The sequence below is a fragment of the Mobula birostris genome, chromosome 7 (assembly GCF_030028105.1).
Source record: "Mobula birostris isolate sMobBir1 chromosome 7, sMobBir1.hap1, whole genome shotgun sequence".
NCBI classification, from domain to species: Eukaryota; Metazoa; Chordata; class Chondrichthyes; order Myliobatiformes; family Myliobatidae; genus Mobula; species Mobula birostris.
The window spans coordinates 59,525,760-59,552,675 of NC_092376.1; the positions used below are offsets into that span (position 1 = coordinate 59,525,760).

Sequence of the window (26,916 nt, forward strand, 5' to 3'; positions counted from 1 at the left end):
TCTAAGACAATATTGCTAAAAATAATGGAAACTACAACTCCGGTATGGCTAGAAACTAATGCAAAGTTGCCCAGTTTACACAAGCAAGGTAGTACAGAAACCCTCTGCACTATCAGCCAGTATTGCACATGGTCAAGGATCCAGTGCTTTTGGGTAACCAGAAATTGTTCTCAAGCTAGTTCAAAATTGGAGCATCCAGTCCTGACATTGATGACAATGTGTGATATTATCGGAATAGCTTAGCAGCAAAAGAGCTGGTCATTTACTTCGGCATTTGGGAGTTTGCATTTATGGTATATATTTTATTTCAGTAGGGACAAAAGCAGTAAAAGCAAAAGAAAAATCTGGATCAAGAAGCATCAGTGGTGAGAGAAGCAAGGTTAATGCTTCATCATAACTGGAAAATGTTAGAAACAAAACAAGTTTTAAGTTGCAGAGAAAGAGGGAGTAATAGAGAGAATAAAAGGGAATGTCTGATAGGATGAAGACCATGACGAATGGCGTGACACTTTTAGTGTTGGCTTCAGCTGAAAGAGGATTGGGAAGGAGGGTACATAGCAGAAGATGAATTAAATCTGAACTAACAGAAAAAGAGACAGGAAAAAAAAACAATCTGACTCCTGTAAAAGTGAAATAAAGACTTGACCTTCTGAACACTTGTTGAGTTGGTGACCACTTTGGATAAAATCTCTGTTTAGTCTGGAATTTTAACCTGAGATTCCAGTTGCCTTTCACATCCCATTCTGTTTTCTTATTCAATACAGGGATACAGAAATAACTAATCTCAATGCAATCTCTTCTGATATTATATTTAAACCTTCAGAATAACACTAATTCAACTACTTCAGTAATTCCAAACATGTATTTCATAGTTTCAGCATTCTTTTTTTTTCTTTTATCTTTTGGTATTTCAATTTCAAGTGTCAAGTCCTATTTACACATCTTCAATTTAAACCACATTACTCTCTATCAGCTGATACCATGTCAATTGTATAATTCAGTTCTTCAACTTCAGTTCTTAGTTTTTTCTCTCTGCCCCTTCTCTCGTTCTCTGTGACTTTAAGTTTTTTTATTACTAATTTTTCACAATCGTAATGAATAATCAAGTGACCTGCTTCCCGTCCTCCACCATCAACTCCGCTCTCAAACGCATCTCCCCCATTTCATGCACATCTGCTCTCACTCCATCCTCCCGCCACCCCACTAGGACTAGGGTTTCCCTTGTCCTCACCTACCACTCCACCGGCCTCCAGATCCAACATATAATTCTCCGTAACTTCTGCCAGCTCCAACGGGACTCCACCACTAAGCACATCTTTCCCTGCCCCCCCCCTGCTTTCCGCAGGGATCGCTCCCTACGCGACCCCCTTATCCATTCGTCTCCCCCATCCCTCCCCACCGATCTCCCTCCTGGCACTTATCCTTGTAAGCGGAACAAGTGCTACACATGCCCTTACACTTCCTCCCTTACCACCACTCAGGGCCCCAGAGAGTCCTTCCAGGTGAGGCGACACTTCACCTGTGAGTCGGCTGGGGTGATATACTACGTCCGGTGCTCCCAATGCGGCTTTCTATATATTGGCGAGACCTGACGCAGACTGAGAAATCATTTCGCTGAACACCTACGCTCTGTCCACCAGAGAAAGCAGGATCTCCCAGTGGCCACACATTTTAATTCCACATCCCATTCCCATTCTGATATGTCTATCCACGGCCTCCTCTACTGTAAAGATGAAGCCATACTCAGGTTGGAGGAACAACACCTGGGTAGCCTCCAACCTGATGGCATGAACATCGACTTCTCTAACTTCCGCTAATGCCCCAGCTCCCCCTCGTACCCCACCCATTATATATATATATATATATACATACACACATTCTTTTTTTCTCTCTCCTTTTTCTCCCGTGATCCTCCCATATCCCTTTTGCCAATCACCTGTCCAGCTCTTGGCTCCATCCCTCCCCCTCCTGTCTTCTCCTATCATTTTGAATCTCCCCCTCCCCCTCCCCCTCCCACATTCAAATCTCTTACTAGCTCTTCTTTCAGTTAGTCCTGACGAAGGGTCTTGGCCCGAAATGTCGACTGTGCCTCTTCCTAGAGCTGCTGCCTGGCCTGCTGCATTCACTAGAGACTTTTTTGTGTGTTGCTCGTACCTCCTACATTAATGTTTTTTCTCTCTATAGATGTGGCCTGGCCTGCTAGTCTCTTCCAACATCTCCTATTTTTATTTTAGGTTTCCAGCTTCTGCCACATTTTTGTTTTTGAAACAACAGGAGCACTTGATTTCCCTTACCCTTTACCACATCAGATTTTACATCAACATTAAATCAGTTGGTATAAGTAGCGGCATGATATTGTATTAATTGTTGAAGTTGCTATTATTACTTTTAAATGAGAACCAAAGAAAATAATGACATATGCTGTTGCTACTAATTCATAGTTAACTTTTACAGTGATAAATTTAGTGCTAAATAATTCTCAGGAGTATGTTACACATGTGGACTAATTCGGGATGAATGGCAGTCATTGTGGAACGCTTTCACACAGAAGGAGAAAAACTTGTTCACATATTAAAAAAAGACTTAACCAAAGCTATACTCTTATCAAGGAGTTGCACTTGAACAGGCTGTGGCTGGAGATCAAACTACTGCATTGTAGTAGTTTTCTAATCCATAGTTCTTTTCAAAGTGGCTTCTTAATGCAAGCATTGAATCATTGATTAGCCAGTACCTCCAAGCTAGAATCAAGGGAAACAAGTGACCTGCAATTTAGAACATGGAGTTCACTCTTACCTAGAAGTTTCAAACTCTCATTAGATAGTTACTCCAATGTATGAGTGAGACATTTTGTCCTTTTTTAAGTTTCAAATTGTGATGCTATTAATCAGAGATTTTCCGTATGATACTTACATTGTTCGTGGCATCTTGCCAACTGCTCCAGATCATCTGCATGGTAATAATCATAACCTGAGGTACCCAGGACTTCAAATGGCAAATAACCTATGATTGGAGCAGCCCTGTAGTTACAAAGAGAATTTTCTTACAAAACATAATAGTAGATGAATTCCTGAGTCCCTGGAAATGAAGCAGTCTGATTATTCAAGCTTGATTTCAACATGACACATCTGGTCATCAGACAAATAGACTGGGAATTTACAGCATATTCTACAATATCAGGTCACCATTTAGAATTTATAGAATTTCAAACAGGTAGGATAATAAACGTTTAAAAAACATGCTATAAGCTGCGAAAATTTCCATATACCACTGAATATATTATCTTTAATTAGTCCAAAATCAATCTTGTTTTGTAAAAAAATTAACCATAATTAAAATGAAATTGTCATTTTTTTGCATATTACATTCACACAATTGGATGTACAGTAGCTGGAGTGACCCGTAATACATTTTATTAATCTGTTAGTGGCTTTTAAATGTACATAAATACTTGCTGAATTACCAATGGGTGAAGCATATGTTTTCTGTCCATTGGTCTAGATTCCCAGCATCAACATTACATTTTAACAGTAAACAATGACTTTGCGAAGAAGATGCAGGGAGACTGTAAAGGGATATAGACAGGATAAGTGAATGGACAAAGATATGGCAGATGGAACATAGTGCTTTGGTAGAGGAAAGAGCAGAGCTAAGGGTTTCTCTAATGGGAGGGATTTAAAAAATTTTGACATTGAGAGCAACCTGTACATCCTTATATATGAATCACTGGAAGTCAACAAGCAGCTACAACAAGTAGCAAGGCACATGGCACACCTGCCTTAAGAGAAAAGATACATGCTGAAATTATACTGTATAGTGCCCCAGTGAGTCTGTATTGAAAATATAGCTAACTAGTCTGGTCTTCCTGCCTAACCTTTAATAGAGGGAGTTCAACATCCTGGGATGAGGTTTATCCTTTGAGGAGAGATTCCAGTCTGTTGGGCCATTTGTTTGGAACAACTCTTAAAGAATAAAAACTAAATTATTAAAATTACTGGGATTGCCTTTGTTTATTTAGGACACCATGTCATTCAATTAGGGTAGGAGACGGTTGCTGAGTAGTTTCTAACTAGCGCCAGCCATGTGCAATTGTGTAACTATTAGACACTAGACCATGCTTAGAGCGATGAGTTTTTAAATAGTGTCATTTGGGTGTGTCTGTGTTCAAAAATCAGACATTTTTGCCACTGATAGTTGGCGAGAAATAAGCAGTAAGACAATTCAGAACTGTTTTGCTCACTGTGGAAAGACATTACAGAGCAAACAGTTTTTTAAAATGTCAGTTGTGTGTGCAATGGTTATGTTATCCATTTGGGCCAATGGTCACTGATTCAAAAAGCAGTGACTTTTGATCATTTTGTTTTTTATTTTGACTTTTTGCAAGAAGGCAATTAAGACAGCACATTATCTGCACTAGGTGTGTGTGCTGATTTTGTTTATTTACAGTCAGTCAAAAGAACATGGCAGCGATGAATTCTTCCGTTGATAACTATTAGAACTAATGTACAGTCAGCCCTCCTTATCCGCGAGGGATTGGTTCCGAGACCCCCCGCGGAAACCAAAAAACGCGAATGCTCGTCCCTTATTTAACCTGTCTCAGTGCGGGTGGACTTTAGGACCCAGGGCAGCACAGGACCCATTGCCTTCAGTGTTTCTGTTCCGTTGACTTATAACACCTAATACAATGTAAATGCTATGTAAATAGTTGTTACACTGTATTGTTTAGGGAATAATAACAAGAAAAAAAGTCTGTACATGTTCACTACAGATGCAACCATCGTAACTCTCTGGGAACGCTGATGCCAATTCTCCCGTGATCATTAAGTCCTTGAGGCTGTAGCGCTTTACACAGCCAGCCAGCCATCCCTAGCACTAACACTTCCATGAATTTCAGCTGCTTCCTGCTTTATTGTATGAATGCTCGATTCGTTCTTACCAACCTTACGGCTCACTTTGGAATGCGACATGCCATTTTTCAAAAGATCTAATATTTCTAATATCTTGGCGAGAGAGAGCTCTTAGCCTTTGAGGAATTGCTTTGACCACGTAATTGCTTTTTAGGAGCTATTTTTTCACAGAAACAAAGTAGCAAACGAACGAGACGCGAGGCAAAGAATGGTCGAACAATGAGTGCTGGAGAGAGAACTTCCGGGTTTTCCCGATGCGCGGTTGGTTGAATTCAAGCATGTGGAACTCGCGGATAAGGAGGGCCAACTGTAATGCCCTGGTTCAGATAGTTTATATTTTTTTCTCTCTGGTATGCTGTTCTGTTCTGTGTACACTGCTTGTTTGGGTTACTGTTGAAGATAAGAGACAAGAGAATTGTATCCCATCCAATTAGGATGGCTAGGCTTAGGGGAGGTTTCTCTGGTGAAGGACACTAAGGTTGGACTTGGAGCTTTGTCGGGTGAGAAGAGAGAAGATGTCGTAGGAGTCAACCCAGAGTGGGGCCGTGATTCGACGAAGCCCGGGGAGATCGAGGGAGGATCAGCAAAAGGGAAACCATGAGCTCCAACTTGTGCACGTTAGACTGTTTCATTAAACTGGGCCCTTTTTCTTTTTTTTGTTTTCCTTTACTAACCCTTTAGTAAAATTAAGAATTATAAAGCTAAATCTTTTAATTGTATGTGGTATCATTTCGTTATACTTATTTGTAACAGGGTAACAAATCACGCAGCATCCACACAAACAGGGGGTTTTGGGGGGCTCACACTTCAATCTCTCACATTAGGTGGGGCCAGAGATTGACTTCCCCAGACTTATGCAGACGACGGAACCAGAGAGTTACACTAATATGCAGCTTTATAATTCTGTAGCAGTATTGGTAGTGTTCTAATTTGTTCTGTATTTCATTTAAATGCATAAATTGTTATTCAATTAAACAGTAGTTTGTCTTTGTTATGCTTTTTAGCTATTTCCATGAGTTTGGCTAATTGGGGCAGCTGCTTAATTAGACTAATATGTACTGGTCCCATTGTGTCCCAATTACATGGTGTCAACTGAATATGAAAATTTCTCACTAACCTGTGGTCCAGAAATAAAAATTTCCATTCTAAACTATGCCGAGAAGAAAATTCTTCTGAAGTTTCTTCAATGATGCACATCTCCTGTTTTGGAATAAAATACAATAGATATATTTAATACAGTTAAAAGTTATATTTTATATCCTTTTCAATCTTCAGAATAAATCTGAAAATGAGACACTGACAAATAATGATGGCTATTGTTACATAATAAATCTATCACTGAACACAGCAGGCTATCCAAGGGCATTCAGAGGTAAAATTAACTCTTCCAGATATTGTAGCACAAAAGGACATCATCAGGCCTATTAACACCATGTGAACACTTTGATGGAATTAATCAATTAATGCTATTTGCTTGCTTTTTCCCCTTGTAAGTTCTCCCTATCAAGTGCATAATTAATAAGTTTTTGAACATTACAGCTGTACATGCTTCCCTAGCTTTTGAAGCAGAGCGTTCCAGATTATAACAAAGAATAAAACTTTTTCTCATGACACTGCTAGTTCTCTGGGTCCATCCTCCGGACACTGGAAATACTTCTTCTTTACACTATCAAAAACATTCATAATTCTTAATCAAGTTTTCATTAGATTGTCTATATTCATATACAAGATACATTATCTCTACATCATGAAATTAAGTTTTCAATTTTCAAAGTCTGAAGCTATAGGACTTCCAAATTTAACCTCACCAAATTTCTGCCCTTCTCTCTGTTCCCTTTAAACTCTCAATGAAACCTACTTCTTTGACCAAGCATCTGGTTATCTAGTCCAATATTTCCTCAAAAATTATTGTCAAGTTTTGATTCCATGTGGCTCAATTTACCTTAAAACTGCTAATAACCTTTTACAGTTAGTTTTGACATCTCAACACTTATTATTCTAATACCAGAACGGCTGACTTCCCTTTAACAATTCGGCATGAATTCCAATATGGCTGAAGCCTGTATCCTGTTCTGTACAGCAGCCATCCCCAACCACCGGGCCACGGACCGGTACTGGGCCGCAAAGCATGTGCTACCGGGCCGCGAGGAAACGATATGAGTCAGCTGCACCTTTCCTCCTTCCCTGTCACGCACTGTTGAACTTGAACATAGGGTTGCCAACTGTCCTGTATTTGCCTGGACATCCCGTATATTGGGCTAAATTGGTTTGTCCCATTCAGGACCGCCCTTGTCCCGTATTTCCCCTGCTAAGGTAGAGCGTTCATATGAAACTTTTTGTGCTGAAATGGCATGAAGTGAAGAAGCAATTACCATTAATTTATATGGGAAAAATTTTTGAGCGTTCCCAGACCCAAAAAATAACCTACCAAATAACACATAAAACTGAAAATAACACTAACATATAGTAAAAGCAGGAATGATATGATAAATACACAGCCTATATAAAGTAGAAATAATGTATGTACAGTGTAGTCGGAAAGATTAAGCCAAAACTGATCTGTGGAAAAAAAATCGGCATGTATGCGCATGCGCACATCACATATGCGCACGTCACGCATGCGCACACAGGTGCCTGCACAAGGCTTCATGGTCATGGTAGCCTTTCCAGGGGTAAACGCAAGTGTCCCGGGATTTGACTGCTAATTTTGTCTCTTATTTGGGAGTGAGAAAGTTGGCAACCCTAACTGTATAAGATATGTTGAGGTGAGTTTAACCCTACTTGAACACCACCTCCCCCCCCCCCCCGGGAATAATATTGTCGATGTTAAACCGGTCCGCGATGTATAAAAGGTTGGGGAACCCTGCTGTACAGAATCCTTTCCACGCTAATGGATCTATTCATCCTCCTGGTCCTTCCATGCAGTTCCAATGCAGAGAACAATTGCAGGCGATTGTTGCCCAATTTCAATCCCCCAGTGTACTTACCTTTATAAACTGAGGTGTTGCTAAACGGACAGTTGCTACAAAACACATCTGCTTAGCTGCTGTTGTTTGAAATGTCCTTTGGACAGCACCATCAAAGCCATTACACGAGGAGCTAGGCACTAAGATAAAGGGAAAGGAGAGAAATGAACATTTCCACTTATGGATTACATCGCTGAAAAAGAAAAACTCAACTATTCAGTGACCTGACAGTAGAGGTTACTGTGCACCAAGATACATGCATCTCTAAAGGACACTGAATGGATAGATTTTCAAAATTAGTTCCAATATTCTTAAAGTTGCTCGTGCCTACCAAACTTGAGCGTCATGCTAGACTTAAATGTTCAGTAATTAAGTAACCACAAGATTGATTTTTTAATGTACAGGCATATTCGTGACAATGAATTTATACAATGAGTATATGCTTATCTGAATTCCATTTGATCATCTGGTCTGAAATCTACTGCATACTAGATTTTAAAAATCCATAATTAACATTTTCGCATATTATTTGTCAGTTTCTCATAATTACCATGTACAATTGTTTTCTTTACTTAAGTTTGTGATTCCAGGGAGAAAAATCACAAAAGAGATTGTCCTTTACTATGTAGAACTAATCAGAACTGCTGTTCATGTGAATATAAAATAATGTAATAGGCGAAAAGCAGTTTCATGTGCAGACCTCTTCTGTTTCTGTTTGACAAATTCTATCTGTTTCATAATTTACAAACTCATGTATTTTCACACTTAAAAAAAGCCGAGGGATTACATTTTGACATACACTAATAAGCTACAAGGATAGATTCAATGCAGCAATGACAGGATGAAATTACATCTGTACACATTTACAAAATATGGCATTAAAATGGATGCAAAAAAAAGAGAATTAAGTGTTGCTATTCTCCCCTCGTAAATTAACGACCCTGACTTTTGCCAGTATTCTCTCTAAACTTAAAATTAGGAATGAACTTCAGAAAGTCTAACATTGGTACTGATCTTTATAGAATACAAGATACATAAATACTTTATTGGTCCCAAAGGAAATTACAGTGTCACAGTAACACAACAATCAAATGTTTTTGAGGATCTATTCTCAGCAGCTATTCCTACAGTATTATTAGCAGTCCAATGAAATGGACAGTAATGTTAGTCAGTTTTCTTAATAAATGAATTCTACCTATTTAGTCTACTTGTTAAATACACACAGTCAGCATTCAATTACGTTGACAATGCCATTTGTAGTTTGACTGTAATGACTAAGTGTGTCACATCTTATACAGTACCTCTTGACAGACACCTGTAACATACCATGAAGAGCATAAATATAATATGCTGAATGAAGAGTGGATGAGGCATTTCTGCATTTGCGGAAGCCCATATTCTCTGGCAAACGTTTGAGATGTACCACCATAATTTTATAGCAGGAAGGGAACCTGGAGGAAGAACCAGATCTCAAAAACAGAGAGGAACCCTGGGGCAAGACCAGGTTTAATTGCTCAGCTATAACCTCGAATGCAATTTATTGGAGGGAGGAGATTATTTATTGAGAAAGCACCATTCACATGTTCCTCTTTGCAGAATAGAATACCAAGCTGTGTGAATGGTGCCATAACTGATCCCCATTTTCAGGTATTAGGGCAAATGCTTTAGTATTTCCCAGACTATGAAGGAAGAACATAAAGGAACGAAGATTTCTACTCGATCATTGTCTAGTGGTCCTATTCTGGAAAACAAATAATGTGGTCGTGGGTAGGATTAAGTGATCACAATGATGTTTGCCAGCTTAACCAGGCTACCACCATTAGTGCCTGGGTGCCTACCAGACAAAAGAGCCTCGAACATGACAGAGTTTGAGGAGTGGTTCCATGCATCAATCAAGAGCTACAGGAAGAAAGCAAAAATAAAATATAGATCCCTCCACAAATCTCCAAGCCTCCTGAATATTTCCAATTTTTTGAATATATTTCCAGTAACTGCTTTCTTTTATTTTATATGGAATCAGACCTGAACTATTTGTTTTGAAAATGGTATATGGTTGATCAAAGGTTTCTGACAGTTCCTTTCACTGCAGCTTGAAACACAGTTATATGCATTTGCTTTCAACTTGACTTTTCTGCCATTAATTGTGAAATTGTTTATAATTATAAGAACTAAAGTTATAAATAGTTCGATATTTATACATATTTTGATCTCCAACACCCCCAATATTTATTAAAAAATAACAAAACAAATACTTTGTTGCCTGTTAATATTTCATTTAATTATCTTTTTAGACACATTTAGCCAGAGTTGTGCTTACTTTTGTTCCTTACAAAAAATCCTACGGCAGGTTATCAGGAATATAAATTATTTAGTTCAAAGTTCAAAGTAAATTTATTATTGAAGTACCTATACAACTCTGAAATTCATTTTCTTGTGGGCAATCACAGTAAATACAACAAGAAATAAATGAAAGACTGCATCCAATAGGATGGACAACAACCAATGTGCAAAAAAAAACAAACTCTGCAAATACAAAAAGAAAGAGAAAAAGATAAATATTATTATTAATAAATAAGCAATAAATATTGAGAACATTGAAATGAGGAGTCCTTGAAAGTGAGCCCACAGGTTGTGCCTATGTTAAATAGTTTAACTATTTACTGTAATTATTACTATATAGTTCTTTTTGTTTTGTTCTATGTTTAAAGCACTCTCTAGTTCTGGTCTACAAATTTTGTGTTTGATAAACTCATCATTAAGTTTTTATTCTCATATGCAACAAATGGAGACAAATGCCAACACTTACCGTTGTCATACGACTGAAAGTTTCCCACAAATCTTAGGTATTCATATGTAGGAGCTTCCTTTGGGTCTAATGTTCCCCGTAGCAGATGGCAAGAAAATTCAAAGTAGTTCTCAGCTTCAAGTTAAAAAAAATACCAATCAAAGCCAAGTTACACAAATATAATTTCTAGATCCTAAATTATTGCTGAGTAGCCAGGAAATCATATGATCTGCTCAAGAACTACTTGGCCACCAATCTAGTTTGGATCTATTCAACCTTCTTGTCTATTCCCTTCAAACAAGTGTGATCTGATGACAGAAAGAATGGGATGGGAGCAGGAGGAAAGGGTAATTCATTTTGGGGTGCAATCCACTGCTATTTTCCTCTAGCTTGCCTATATATAATCAAACCAGGATATCTACATTGAAACAAGCAGGCAGAAATATTGAATTTCATCATTATCATTCTAGCTTTGGGTCCAGGTTCACTTCTTCATGGACGATCTGAATCTCTTTTAAAAAGTGAGCTGAAACTTGTTTGCTGAGCAGGAGATGGCGGAGTGAGTTGGAGACAGTTCCTTTTGGACTTTACATACAGGTTTTAAAAAGCAAGTGGCACCTGTCAGGAGTTGTCTGTGAAGCGGGAGATTGCTTGGGTTATTATTAACTTAGCAAGGGCCAATAAAAGGAAGTGAAGTTTAAGTGGAGCAGCCATTGTTGGAGTGGACAGTGTTAGAGTGGTGAGGCTTTGGCTCAACAGGCGCAGGCTGGAATTTAAATTTGATAAGTTAGAAGTATAACAAGTGTAGGCAGAATGGGAGTTCAGGCAGTAGAATACTGCTGCTATGAGTTGTTAGATTTCAGGATATCTGATGGTGATATCTGCAAGAAGTGCACCCAACTTCAGCTCTTGACTGACAAGGTTAAGGAACTGGAGCTGGAGCTGGATGCACTCACCAACAATTGAGGAGGCTAAAAATTTCATAGATGAGACTTTTATTGAGGTGGTCATACCCAGAGTGTAGGCTTCAAATAGTAGATGGGTGACCATCAAGATATGTAAGGTGAGTAAGCAGTCACTGCAGGGTTCTCTAGTGGCCATTCCATTCAGCAACAACTAAACCCCTTTGCTGGAAGTGGCACAGCAGCAGCAGCCAGGTCAGCGGAAATGTGGCCAGTTCTCAGCCTCAGTAAAGTCAGGCAGACTTTATGTGATAGGAGTCTCAATAGTTAGGGGGATGGACAGCAGATTCTGTGGATGGGAAAGAGAAGCCAAAATGGTGCATTGCCTCCCAGGTGCTAGGATCCAGGATGTCTGAGAAGAGCTACAGAAGATTCCCAAGAGGGAGGGTGAGCAGCTAGAGGTTGTGGTGCACATTGGCACCAATGACAATGGTAGAAAGGAGAAGAGATCCTGCGCAGCGAGTTTAGGGAGTTGGGAACGAGGCTGAAGACCATGACCTCCAAGGTAGTACTTCAAAGTTTACGGATGATATGAAGATAGGTGGAGGGGTAGGTAGTCCTGAGGAAGTAATGCAATTGCAGCAGGACTTAGATAAATTGGAAGAATGGGAAAAAAAGTGGCAGATGGAATACAGTGTTGGGAAATGTATGATAATGCATTTTGGTAAAAGGAGCAAAAGTGCAGAACATTATCTAAAAGGGGAGAAAATTCAAACATCAGAGATGCAGAGGGACTTAGGAGACCTCATGCAAGACTCCCAGAACGTTAATTCACAGGTTGAGTCTGTGGTAAAGAAGCCAAATGCAACGTTGGCTTTTATTTCAAGGAGAATAGAATATAAAAACAAGGAGATAATGCTGAAGGTTTATAAGACACTAGTCAGGTCGCACTTGGAGTACTGACAATAGTTTTGGGCCCATATCTCAGAAAGGATGTATTGTCATTGGAGAGAGTCCAGAGGAGGTTCACAAGGATGAGATGAGAATATGACAACACTCAGTCCTCTTTTATTGTCATTTAGAAATGCATACATGCATTAAGAAATGATACAATGTTTCTCTGGCGTGATATCACAGAAAACAAGACAGACCAAAGGCTAACACTGACAAAACCACTTAATTATAATATATAGTTACAGCAGTGCAAAGCAATAATTTGATGAAGAACAGTCCATAGACACAGTAAAAGAAAAGTCTCAAGTCCCCGAGTCAATCAACTCCTGAGTCCCCGATAGCAGCAGCAAAAGGGAGAAACTCCCTGCCATAAACCTCCAGGCACCGTCAACTTGCCAATACCTTGGAAGCAGCCGACCACAGCCAACCCTGAGTCCATCCGTCCGAAAACTCCGAGCTTCCGAGCAGCCTCTCCGATACAGCCTCCCGAGCGCCATCCTCTGCTGAGCACCTTCGACCTCTCCCCGGCCGCTGAAACACACAAAGCCGAGGATTTCGAGGCCTTCAGCTCCAGAGATTCCGGTTACCACACAGTAGCAGTGGTAGCAAAGCAGACATTTCAGAAGTTTTCCAGAAGTTCCGGTGTGCTCTCACATCTGTCTCCATCAAATGATTTTGGGAATGAAGGAATTAACATATGAGGAGTGTCTGGCGGCTTTGGGTCAGTACTCACTAGAATTTAGAAGAATGTGGGGGATCTCATTGAAAGGACTAGATAAGGTGGATGTGGAGAGGATGTTTCCTCTGTTGGGGGTATCCAGGACTAGAGGGCAAAGCCTCAAAAGTGAGGGGTGACCTCTTACAACATAAGTAAGGAGGAATTTTTCTTTTAGCCAAAGATTGGTGAATCTGTGGAATGCTCTGCCACAGACTGCGATGGAGGCCAAGTCCGTGGGTATATTTAAAGTGGAATTTTATAGGTTCCTGGCATCAAGGGATATGGTGAGAGGGCAGGTGTATGGGGTTGAGTGGGATCAGCCGTGATGAAATGGCGGAGTGGACTCAATGAGCAGAATGGCCCCATTCTGCTCCTATGTCTTATGGTAGTAATCTCTGGACTACTGCCAGTTCAATGTGCTAGTCAGGGCGGGAATAGAATGTTAGCACAGATAAATAAGTGACTGAAGAAGTGGTGCAGGGGGCAGGGTTTCAGATTTCTATGCTCTCTCACCTTGTATCAAAAGGACAGGCAGGTAGGCTGAGGGTGTAAGGTGTCTCTGATGGTAAAAATGAAATGAAATCTTCGAAAGACGTGATATAAGACTGAAAGATGTTCATAGATCAAAGCTCAAAGTAAATTTATTATTGAAGTATATATATGTCACCATATACAACCCTATGATTTCTTTTTTGCGGGCAGTCACAGTAAACACAATACAATAGAATCAATGAAAGACTGCACCGAACAGGTCAGACAGCAACCAATGTGTGTAAAAAAAAATAAACTGTGCATATACAAAAAGAAAGAGAAGGAGAAAGAAATAATAATAATAATAAATAATTAATCAATAAATATCGAGAACCTAAGATGAAGTGTCATTGAAAGTGAGTCCAGAGCAGTGGGAACAGTTCAGTGAAGTTATCGTTTGAGTTCAAGAGCCTAATGGTTAAGGGGTAATGAACGATGCTGAACCTGATGAGCTGGTCCTGAGGCTCCTGTAATTTCTTCCTGATTGCAACAGCGAGAAGAGAGCAAGGCCTGGATGGTGGATGCTACTTTCCAGTTACAGTGCTCTGTGTAGATGTGCTCAATGGTGGGGAGAACTCTATCCATGTTGGACTAAGCTGTATCCACTACTTTTTGTAGGCTTCTCTGAACAAGGGCACTGGTGTTTCCCTTCCAGGCCTTGATGCAACCTGTCAATATACTCTCCACCATACATCTGCAGACGTTTGTCAAAGTTTTTGATGTCATTCCAAATCTTCACAAACTTCTAAGAAAGAAGAGGCACTGTTGTGCTTTCTTTGTAATGGCACTTACTTACTGGGGCCAGGACTGATCCTCTGAATTGATAACATCAGAGAATTTAAAGCTGCTGATCCTCTCCAGCTCTGATCCCCCAATGAGGACTGGCTCATAGACCTCTGGTTTCCTCCTGAAGTCAATAATCATCTCCTTCTTCTTGCTGACATTGCTCTCCCAATGAGAGATTGTTGCTGTGACACGACTCAGCCAGATATTCAATTTTCCTCCTATATGCAGATTCGTCACAACATTTGATTCAGCCAATGACAATGGTGTCGGCAAACTTAAATATGGCATTGGAGCTGTGCTTAGTCTCATAGTCATAAATATAAAGTAAGAAGAGCAGGGGCTAAGCATACAGCCTTGTGGTGCACCTCTGCTGAGGGAGATTGTGGAGGAAGAACTAAATGGCATCTGCAAGTGATGAAATCAAGGATCCAGTTTCACAAGGAGCTATTCAGGTTGTAGAATCTTTGTGGGTAAAATTAAGGAACTACAAGGGAAAAAAGACCCTGATGGGAGTTAGAGACAAGCCCCAGAATAGTAACCAGGATGTGGGTTATAAATTTCAATAAGAAATGGAAAAGGCAACGTTACGATAGTCATGGGAGATTTCAATATACAGGTAGATTTGGAAAATCAGGTAAGTGCTGGATCCCAAAAGATGGAATTTGTAGAATGCCTATGCCATTTTAGAGCAGCTTGTGGTTGACCTTACTAGGGGAAAGGTGTTTCCTCAATTGCATGTGTGCAATGAACCAGATTTGATTAGGAAGCTTAAGGTAAAGGAACCCTTAGGAAACAGTGATCATAATATGATAGAATCACCCTGTAAATCGAGAGGGAGGAATTACAGTTGGATGTATCAGTATTACAGTGGAGTAAAAGGAATTACAGAGGCATGACAGAGGAGCTGTCCAAAGTTGATTGGAAGTGGACACTAACAGGGATGATGGCATAACAACAATGGCTGCAGTTTCTGTGGGCAATCTGGAAAGCGCAGAATGGATACATCCCAAAGGTGAAGAAGTATTTTAAAGAGAGGATATTGCAAAAAAATGTGGGAAGGGAGAGGATTGGGAAACTTTTAAAAATTAGCTGAAAGCAACTCAAAAAACTATCAGGAGAATATAGATGAAGTATGAAGGTAAGCTAGTCAATAATATCAAAGAGGATATCAAAAGTTTTCTCAGATATATAAAGAATATAAGAGAGGGGAGAGTGGGTAATGGACTGCTGGAAAATGATGATGGAAATGTAGAAATGGGAACAATGAAATAGCGGACAAACTTAATAAGTATTTAGCATCAGCCTTGATTGTGTAAGACATGAGCAGTATGCCAGAAATTCTAGCATGTCAGAGGGCAGAAATGAATGTAGTTGCTATTACTAGGGAGAAGGCTCTTGGGAAACTGGAAGGTCTGAAGGTAGATAAGTCACCTGGACCAGATGGACTACATCCCAGGGTTCTGAAAAGGCAGCTGAAAAGATTGTAGATGCATTAGTAATGATCTTTCAAGAATCGATAGATTCTGGCATGCTTCCAGAGGACTGGAAAATTGCAAATGTCACTCCACTCTTCAAGAAAGGAAGGAGGCAGAAGGAAGGGAATTATAGGCCAGTTAGCCTGACCTCAGTGCTTGGGAAGACGTTGGAGTCGATTATTAAAGCATGTGGTTTCAGGGCTCTTGGACACACATGATAAAATAAGCCAAGGTCAGCTTGGTTTCCATAAGGGAAAATCTTGCCTGACAGACCTTTTGGAATTCTTTGAGGAAATAACAGGCAAGATAGACAAAGGAAAGATGCTAGCATGGGTAGAATATTATCAGACTGATAGGAGGCAGAGTCAGAATAAAGGGGGCCTATTCTGGTTGGCTGCCGGTGACTGATGGTATTCCACAGGGGTGCTACTGAGACACCTTTTTTCACATTACATGTTAACAATTCGGCTGATGGAATTGTTGGCTTTGTGTCCATGTTTGCAGATGATACAAAGATAGGTGGAGGGGGAGGTAGTGTTGAGGAAGCAAGGAGTCTGCAGAAGGACTTGGAAAGTTTTGGAGAATGGGTAAAGAAATGGCAAATGGAATATAGTGTCAGGAAATGTATGGTCATGCACCTTGGTAGAAAGAATAAAGGCACAGACTTTTTTCTAAACAGGGAGAAAATTTAAAAAATCAGAGGTGCAAAGACACTTGGGAGTCCTTTGCATGTTAATTTGCAGGTTGAGTTAATGGTAAGGAAGGCCAATGCAATGTTAACATTCATTTCAAGAACACCAGCATATATGTAATGCTGAGGCTTTATAAGGCATGGGTCAGAGTGCACTTGTATTGTGAGCAATTTTGGGCGCCCATCTAAGAAAGACCCAGCTGGACTTTGGGATGAAAGGTCCCGAGTTCAAATCCAGCCAGCTCCCCTGCATGCTCTCCATCCGTGCTGGGTTATGAGCTGGTGATCCCTTTGGAAACTCACCCAGCAGAAGGCAATGGCAAATGCGGTTCCCCACTACGTCAGAGAGGCAAGAAGGGAAATCGTCCGCTAACCAGAGAAACTCCGGACGCGACATACCTTTCCTTTCCTTATCTAAGAAAAAATGTGCTGGCATTGTAGAGGGTCCAGAGGAGGTTCACGAGAATGATTCTGGGAATGAAAGAGTTAATGTATGAGGAATGTTTGATGGCTGTAGGCAGATACTCATTGAAGTTTAGAAGACTGAGTTGGGACGGGGGTGGTTCTTATTGAAAACTATTGAATATTGAAAGGCCTAGATATCCACCAGATAGAGCGGATATGGAGAGGATGTTTCTTCTAACGGTGAGTCTAGGACCAGAATAGAAGTACGTCCATCTAAACTGGAGATGAGAAGGAATTATTTTAGCCAGATGGTGGTGAATCTGTGGAATTCATTACCACCGATGGCTGTGGAGGCCAAGTCATTAAGTATTTCAAGTGGAGGTTGATAGATTCTTGGCTAGTCAGGGCATCAAAGGTTATGGAGAGAATGGGGTTGAGAGGGTTGATAAAACAGCCATGATGGAATGGCAAAGCAGGCTCAATGGGCCAAGTGGCCTAATTCTGTCCCTATGTCTTATGGTGTAATGAGTTCTTGGGGATACAGGAATAACTTAATGGGCCTGAACTCCCTTTTCCTCTTGGTAGAAGCTGGAAAAGTACAGCTCCCCAGGAGCTAGGAAAACCAAATCACATCAACAGGTCTTCATTTACTCATATTGCATCTCCATCACCTCAATTGTTCCCTTTAATGCTTCATCCCATTTCATGTTTTTTCTTCATCAAGGCTCACTTTAGTGGGCTGCAGTTCTTAATGAATCTCTTTATAGCATCATCAGCCCCAAAGCCACTGGTAATAACATCAATCCCAATCCTATAGTAAACTGAATTATGGTTGCAATGAAATTTCCTACTGCTCATTATTAACAAGTCAACAACAATATAACCCTGTCTCCAGTTCTATCTGTCACCCCATTCCCACACGTTTACAGTATATGTAATTGTGAAGAGTAATAGATTAAAGCCAGTGGGGGTAGTTGGCACATTTTGCATACTACACTTCCCAAGGGACCTTAGATTGGACAGGGGAAGAAAGAGTTTGAAAGTAGCGGGCAGGGACAGTTGGAACATTTTGCACACCACGGTTCCTGAGGAGACATTAGATTTGCACAGACGGACAGATAGTTTAAAAGAAGCAAGCAGGGGCAACTGGTACATTTTGCATGCCACAGTCCCAGAGAAGACATTGGATTGTGCATTATTAGCCACTTGGTAAGATCCAATAAAAAGGTTAGGTTTAAGCGAAGTGGCCTTTGTGGGAGTGGGGCAGTGTAAGAGTGGGGAGTTAAGGTTCCAGTGAGGAAAGGCCTAGGCCAGTGGTAGATTTTTTTTCATTATTTATTCTTTCTTTCTTTCTTCTTGCACATTTCGAACAGTGGGGATGTCAGACAGGATGGTGGAGTGCTCCTCTTGCGGGATATGGGAAGTCATGGAGACCCACAGTGTCCCTGATGAGAACAGCTGCCTGAAGTGCATCCGGCAGCAGCTTCTAACAGACAGTGTTCAAGAGTTGGAGCTGGAACTGGATGAACACTGGATCACTCGGGAGGCTGAGGGGTTGATAGAATGGACAGACTGAGAGGTAGTTACACCCAAGGTGCAGGACACAGGCAATTAGTGGACTGTCAGGAAGGGGAAAGAGATTAAACAGCCAATGCAGAATACTCCTATGGCCATCCTCCTCAACAACAGGTATACCGCTTTGGAGAACGTTGGGGTTGGGATGACCCAGCATTGGAATGCCATAACAGCCAGGTCTCTGGCACTAAGGCAGGCTCTGCGCCTCAGAAGGGAAAGGGGGTGGGAAGAAGCGAGTTGTCATGGTGAGGGATTTGCTGGGTAAGAAAACAGAAAGCAGATTTTGTGAACGAGAACAAGATTCCCAGATGGTATGTTGCCTCCCAGATGCCAGGGTCATGGACATCTCAGATGCAGTCCCCAGCATTCTTAAGTCCGAAGGTGAGCAGCTAGAAGTCGTGGTCCATATCGGCACGAATGACAGAGGTTGGAGGGGTGACAAGGTCCTGCGAAGTGAGTTCAGGGAGTTAGGTGTTAAGTTAAAGGACAGGATCACCAGGGCTGTGTTCTCAGGATTGCTATGGTGCCACGTGCTAGTGAGATCAGAAAGAGGAAGTTTAGGCACTTTAACACATGGCTACAGAGATGGTGTAGAAGGGAGGGTTTCAGATTTTTGGATCATTAGGCTTTCTTCCAAAGAAGGTGGAACCGGTACAGATGAGCGGTTTGCACCAGAACTGTAATATCTTTGTGGGAAGAGTTGCCAGGGCTGCATGGGAGTGGGGGGGTGGGGGGGGGTAGTTAAACCAGAGTTGCAGGGAGATGGGAACCAGACTGCCAGTGCAGACAGTGGAGTGCTTGTGGAGAAAGATGTCATTAAGCCTACATACAAAGTCAGGAATCAAAAGGTTGAGCATGGTAACACTCACAACACGCTGGAGGAACTCAGCAGGTCGGGTAGCATCTGTGGAAAAGATCGGTCGACGTTTCGGGCCGGAACCCTTCGTCAGGACTGTAGGGGGAAGAGGCAGAGGCCCTATAAAGAACGTGGGGGAGGGTGGGAAGGATGGTAGGTTCCAGGTGAAAAACCAGTAAAGGGAAAGATAAAGGGGTGGGGAAAGGGAAGCAGGGAGATGATAGGCAGGAAAGGTGAAGAAAGAATAGGGGAAAATACAATGGGTAGTAGAAGGAGGCGGAACCAAGAGGGAGGTGGTAGGCAGCTGGGGGAGGGGGCAGAGTGACATAGGGATAGGGAAAGGGAGGGGGAGGGAATTACCGCAAGTTGGAGAATTCTGTTCATACCAAGGGGCTGGAGACTACCTAGACGGTATATGAGGTGTTGCTCCTCCAACCTGAGTTTAGCCTCATCATGGCAGTAGAGGAGGCCATGTATGGACATATCTGAATGGGAGTGGGAAGCAGAGTTGAAGTGGGTGGCTACTGGGAGATCCTGTCTGTTATGGCGGACAGAGCGGAGGTGCTCGACAAAGCAGTCCCCCAATCTGCGTCAGGTTTCACCGATGTAGAGGAGGCCGCACCGGGAGCACCGGATGCAATAGATGACCGTACCATCACTGCCCTTGTCAACTCTGGAGACCTTCCATCCTCAGCCGCTAAACTTATAATTCCCCCACCGCGTACCGCTGGGTTTTACCTCCTCCCCAAGATCCACAAGCCGGACTGTCCCGGTAGACCCATAGTTTCTGCCTGCTCCTGTCCCACCGAACTTGTATCTGCCTACCTGGACTCCATTTTGTCACCCATAGTTCAGTCCCTCCCCAGCTACATCCAGGATACATCCCATGCCCTCCACCTCTTCAAAAACTTCCAGTTCCCCGGTCCCAACCGCTTCATTTTCACTATGGATGTCCAATCCCTATACACCTCCATTCCCCATCAAGAAGGCCTCCGCTACTTTCTGGATAATAGACCTCACCAGTTCCCCACCACCACTACCCTCCTCCGGTTGGTGGAACTGGTTCTCACACTCAATAACTTCCCTTTTGGCTCTTCCCACTTTCTCCAGACCAATGGTGTAGCTATGGGAACTCTCATGGGCCCTAGCTATGCCTGCCTCTTCATTGGTTATGTGGAACAGTCTGTGCTCCAAACCTATTCTGGTACTGCTCCCCAACTTTTCCTTCGGTACATTGACGACTACTTGGTGCTGCTTCCTGCACCCATGCTGAGCTGTTCAATTTCATCGACTTTACTTCTAACTTCCACCCAGCCCTCAAATTCACTTGGTCTATCTCTCGGTCTCCATCTCTGGAGACAGACTGTCCACTGACATCTTCTACAAGCCCACTGACTCTCATAACTACCTCAACTATACCTCTTCCCACCCCGCCACATGCAAAAATGCCATTCCCTATTCCCAGTTCCTCCGTCTCTGCTGCATCTGCTCCGGGGATGAGGTTTTCCGTTCCAGGACATCTCAAATGTCCTCTTTCTTTAAGGATTGTGGTTTCCCTTCTGCTGTCATCAATGATGCCCTCACCCACATCTCCTCCATTTCCCGCACTTCTGCTCTCACCCCATCCTCCCGCAACCACAACAGGGACAGAGTTCCCCTTGTCCTCACCTACCACCCCACCAGCCTCCAGATCCAGCACATTATCCTCCACAACTTCCGCCACCTTCAACAGGACCCCACCACTAAGCACATCTTTCCCTCTCCACCCCTCTCCACCTTCTGCAGGGATCGGTCCCTCTGCGACTCCCTGGTCCACACGTCCCTCCCCACGGATCTCCCACCTGGCACTTATCCCTGTAAGTGCAAGTGCTACCCCCGTTCCTACACCTCTTCCCTTGCCACCATTCAGGGCCGCAAACAGTACTTCCAAGTGAGGTCTGTTGGGGTTATCTATCGCATCCGGTGCTCCCAGTGCGGCCTCCTCTACATTGGTGAAACCCGATGCAGATTGGGGAACCGCTTCGTTGAGTTGTGATGGTAGGTGACTTTAACTTTCCAAATATTGACTGGATCTCCCACACTATAAAAGGGCTGAATAGGAGAGAGTTTATCAAAATGTGTTCAAGAAAGTTTCCTTAATCGGTATGGAGAAATCCCAACTAGAGAGAGTGTGATACTAGATCTCCTATTTGGGAATGAGACAAGGCAAATGACAGAAATTGGTGTAGTTGAACACTGTGCAGCTAGTGATCATAATGATATTAGTTTCAAGGTATTTATGGAAAAAGATAGGTCTGGTCCTCAGGTTGAGATTCTAAATTGGAGGAGGGCCAATTTTGATGGTATCAGCAAAGACATGGTAAGTGTGGATGGGGACAATTTGCTTTCTGGAAAAGGTGTGCTTGCTAAGTGGAAGGCTTTGAAAGGTGAAATTTTGAGAGTACAGAGTCTGTATGTTCCTGTCAGAATAAAAGGCAAGGGTAACAATTTTAGGGAACCTTGGTTTTTGAGAGATATTGAGGCCCTGGTTAAGAAAAAGGAGGCGCATGGCAGATATAGTCAGGTAGGAACAAATGGGGTACCTGATAAGCTTAAGAGATGTTGCAATAGAACAATCTAAAGGGTTTTTCAAGGAAGTTACCAAGAAAGTTGATAAAGGTAAGGCAGTGGATGTTGCCTACATGGACTTTAGCAAGATCTTTGACAATGTCCTGCATGGGTGTTTGGTCAAGGAGGTTCAGAGTGGTAGTAGACAGTTACCTCTCTGACTGGAGGTCTGTGACTAGTGGTGTGCCACAGAGATCAGTGCTGAGTTCTTTGTTGTTTGTCATCTATATCAAGGATCTGTATGATAATGTGGTAAACTGGATCAGCAAATTTGTGAATGACACCAAGATTGGGGGTGTAGGACTGGGAGGTATCAAAGCTTGCGGCGGGATCTGAACTAGCTGGAAAAATGGGCTGATAAGTGGCAGATGGAATTTAAAGCAGACTAGTGTGAGGTGTTACAGTTTGGGAGGATGAACCGTTGTAGGTCTTACACAGTGAGTGGTAGGGCACTGAGCAGTGTGGCAGAACAAGGGAATCTGCGAATAATAGATTCATTAAGAAAGCTTTTGGAACATTGTCCTTCATAAATCTAAGTATTGAGTACAGGAGTTGGGATGTTATCTTGGAAATTGTTTAAGACATTGGTGAGACCTAACTTGGAGTATTGCGTGCAGTTTTGGTCATGTGCCCACAGGAAAGATGTATATGAGATTAAAAGAGTTCAGAGAAAAATTACAAGCATGTTGCTGGGACTTGAGGACCCGAGTTATGGGGAAAGGTTGAATAGGTTGGGACTTCATCTCCTAGAGCCCAGAAGATTGAGGAGAGATTTGATAAAGGTGTACAAATAGCGTAAATGCAAGCAGGCATTTTCCACAGAAGTCGTGTGAGACTACAACTTGAGGCCATGGGTTAAGGGTAAAAGGTGAAATGTTTAAGGGGAACATGAGAGGGAATTTCTTCACTCAGAGGATGGTGAGAGTGTGGAACGAGCTGCCAGCGCAAGTGATGGATGCAGAGTCAATTTCAACATTTAAGAGAAATTTGGATAGGTACAGGGATGGAGGGGTATAGAGAACTATGGTCCGGATGCAGGTTGATGGACTAAGCAGAATAATGATTCAGCATGGACTAGATGGGCCGAAGGGCCTGTTTCTGTGCTGTAGTGTTCAATAACTCTATAACTAATTATTACTTTATCATTAGGTCAGCCTGAATTGATACAATTTGCATACATGATCCTGAACTGAGAATTTGTTCCACATCCAGTTATCAGCAAGACATTTTGGTTCAGAAATTATTCCTTGGACATTTGTGCTCAATGTGTAATACATTAGTGATATTCCACTTCCAAAATCCAGTTTAGTAAAATTCAATACATTTGAAAAGCTGAAATTGTTTTATTTACTCTCTGAAATGTTCCCTTTCTAGTTTTAAATTTTTCCTCAATCAAGGATGATCTATTGCTGCTTTCTGGAATTACTCCACACCCCCAAAACCACTTCAGCTTGTGTTATCAAATGGCACCCAAATCTCTAACTGTACACCAGTCCCTTTCCTCTCACCCTCAATTCTTTTTCTTCTGTTGCAACCTCACCTTGGAAAGGTTTAATTTAGCGGATACTGTACAAAAGGCGAGGGCTAATCATGAAAATAACGGGTTACATCATTGTTGTGTATACAGAAACTCACAGTTTAAGTAGTCTGGCAAAGTAGTATCTGTTGTCAAAGTATGAGAGGATAGCAATTTATATATTTCTCTGTGCTCCTGCTCTGGGAGGAAGTTTAATAAATTCTGATCGATAATATCAGACTAGAAGAAAGAAAAAAAAAGTTAACATCAGTATTGATAAAATATCATTTTGTGTAAATGTTATAGTAGCTTGAATATTTTGTTTGGTGAATGTGGAGTGGAGTAAATAGTTGTGTTCTATCCTTCCAAAAATATTTACTTGTATCTGTGAAGAATAGAATCTGAAATATTTTCTAACCGTATGGCTTTATATGTCATTAATCAAAAAATTGACTTTAAAACTATAAAGGAAACTGCAAACTTTTAAAAGATCTCTGACTGAAGGACTGAAGGATGAAATATCACCCAAGGCTGTTTGTAGAAGCAAGGGAAAAAACTGAAATGGCCCTGACTACAGTTTTTCAATTATCTCTGGCTACAGTTGTGATGCCAGATGACTGGAGGAATGTTATGGTGTACCTTTTTTTCAAAAAAGGAATAAGCCAAGTAATTAGATGCCAATTAGTTTGATTTCTATGATGGACAAATTACTGGAATCTATTCTCAGGGACAGTATAAACCTTCTTTTAGATAGGTGAAAAAAAAAGATGTAGAAACAGTCAGCATGGAACATGGTGTCTGACTAACTTGATTAAATTCTTGGAGGAGATAACAAGGAGGGTTGATGAGGGCAGAGCGTTTGATATAGTTTACGAGGATATCTGCAAATATTTCTACACAACACAGTGATCAAAACAGTGAATCCTGGCTACAGTGGCAAGTCAGATTCCAAAACTGGATCAGTTGCAGGAAGCAAGTAGTAATGGTGGATGCTTTGCTTTTGCGACAGCAAAGGCAGTTACCAGTGAAATTCCACACAGCTTAGCTCTGTTGTGATAAATATTAATGAGTTACATATAAATTTAAAAGGCATTTTAAAGAAGTTTGTAGAAGATACAAAAGTGTAATAGGAAAGCTTGCAAATACAGGAAGACATAAATATTCTGGTTATTTCTGCAAGAAAGCGGCAGATGGAATTTAATCCAGGGAAGTTTGAGGTGATGCATTTGGGGAGGATCAACAGGCCGAGGGTCTGTACAGTAAGAGGGAGGATATTTTCAAAGGTGCGGAGGAACAGAGCAGATGTCAATATAGTGACAAAAGGGAATAAAGGATGCAAAGCTTTATTAGAGCCAAAGCAGTGAACAAAGAACAGAGAGGTTTTGCATTAAGTAGAACACTAGTTATCCTTAAATTGAACACGAGATACAGATTGATCCCAACATTGAATCAAGGACATGGTAACCCAGGACTGGGTGCAGAGAAAATTTATAAAAATATTCCAATAAGGCTATAGCTAAGAGAAAAGATCAGATAAACTAGAATTGTCATCCTTGTAACAGAGCAGACTGAGTGGAGATTAACTGAGGTGTACAAAATTGAGGGGTCTACACAGAGCAGAAGGATTCATAATGTCGATTTAAAATAGTTGATAGAAGGACTTTAATGGGGAAAAAAGCTTTCTCAGCCAGAAGGACTTGCTGTCTAGAAGGTTTGCAAGGCACAAAAAAAAACCTTATCACATATAAAAAATATTTGGACATGTACTTGAAGAGCCATAAATTTCAAGGCTGCAGGCCAGGTGCTTGCAGATAGGATTTGAATCGTACAGACTTTGAAGGTGTTTTAATTTGTAATACTATCTAACCCAAAATGATTTTACCACATGGTCAAAGATAAGTGATATATCTATATTCTGAAAATTGTTAGGGAATCCTAAAAAACTGAATTATTTTAAAGTAAAAAACAGGAAATTCTGAGCAAGTCAGTCTGCATTGGCAAGAGAGGAATCAAGATAACATTTCTCATCAATATTTTAACTCTTTTTCTCTCTCCATGTTGTTTAATCTGCACAGCATTTCCAGTAATTTCTGCTTTTTATCATATTTCAGCATTTGCATTATTATGTTTCTGAACTAATTTTAAAACAATCAGAAATTATTGCGTAGATTTTAACATGATAAGTGTATCACTCTAGAATAATGAGGCTTGCCCAGATGGTGCTCCCTAAATAAGACATTTTTAAAATGTAGTTTCAAAACTCTATTTGTTTTGTTTTTGAATTATAGAAGGAGATTTTCATAACAAGAAGATATACGGTTGTATTTAACAGAAAATGCTCTTTAATATTAATATACTCACAGGTAAATGCCCAAGTAGAGGTGTGACACTATCAGAAACATAAATTATATTTCCATCTGTTGTTAGAGCTATGAAGAACCCGTCCAATGCCTGTAGAATACAACACAAAATAATAGAAAATAATATTTTCCAATAAAACTGACTGTATCTTTATACTTTTAGAATTACAATAACTTATCTCTATTAGATCGTAAACAATATTAAGAAATTGTTTATAAACAGCAACTTTTCCAAAACACATTTATCTGAATTAATTTTAAAACAGAAACTTACATTATGAATTCCTGCACATTTAATATGTTGTAAATAAATGTGTATTTTTCCAAATCAAATGCACAATATATTTTATTCTCTACAGATTATTTTAAGTGATGGCTAGGTGTACCAGAGTAATACATCATAGCACTGACTATTGAGATATTGTAATTATTCTTCGACTCCAGTCTGAATCCAGTGTCAGGCCCGACCAGAAAGAAGCAAACAGGGAAATGAATCAGTACTGGTCTTAGCACCTAATCCACACTGCATGTACATGCAGTTTCATGCCAACACCATTAAAGAAAAACATTGTCAGATTAAATCATATGAAGCAAACTGACTGGATGCTGGTCTGGAAATACATTTTCATGAGGTACCTCTAACATCAGTTGTGTGAATTCCTCATTGCTCAGAAATGAAGGCTTCCAGTTATGCTGGATGATACTGGTTTCTCTCTGTGCTGAAGTCTCTAAAGAGGAATATGAGTAGCTTTAGTATTTTACTTTAATGCTTCTATTAACATTGTTGCAGCATATTTTTTATTTGTTTAAAAACTTTTAAATGCTCTCCTTGACATTGACATCCGCATCTATCTGTGATGGATATTTACTGTCCAGGGCCAGTAG

The 26,916-nt window shown here is 41.0% G+C and overlaps 2 protein-coding genes across 6 annotated transcripts in view; both read right to left on the bottom strand.

Annotated features, from left to right (window-relative positions):
• Positions 1-26,916, bottom strand: part of rpl31 (ribosomal protein L31) — a 179,165-nt gene that overhangs the window by 29,295 nt on the left and 122,954 nt on the right. The gene's annotated exons all lie outside the window — the stretch shown is intronic.
• LOC140200242 (neuronal PAS domain-containing protein 2-like) overlaps positions 1-26,916 on the bottom strand; it is a 112,537-nt gene that overhangs the window by 20,204 nt on the left and 65,417 nt on the right. For 3 of the 4 annotated variants that reach the window (XM_072263262.1, XM_072263260.1, XM_072263263.1), the window contains 7 exons: positions 26,668-26,759; positions 26,033-26,122; positions 23,791-23,911; positions 10,677-10,790; positions 7,892-8,010; positions 6,022-6,104; positions 2,911-3,017 (listed from right to left, as the gene is read on the bottom strand). In XM_072263262.1, coding sequence (XP_072119363.1) covers positions 2,911-3,017; positions 6,022-6,104; positions 7,892-8,010; positions 10,677-10,790; positions 23,791-23,911; positions 26,033-26,122; positions 26,668-26,759 — 726 coding nt within the window. The remainder of the gene's footprint in view (positions 1-2,910; positions 3,018-6,021; positions 6,105-7,891; positions 8,011-10,676; positions 10,791-23,790; positions 23,912-26,032; positions 26,123-26,667; positions 26,760-26,916) is intronic. The other variant, XM_072263261.1, reaches the window with a different exon arrangement.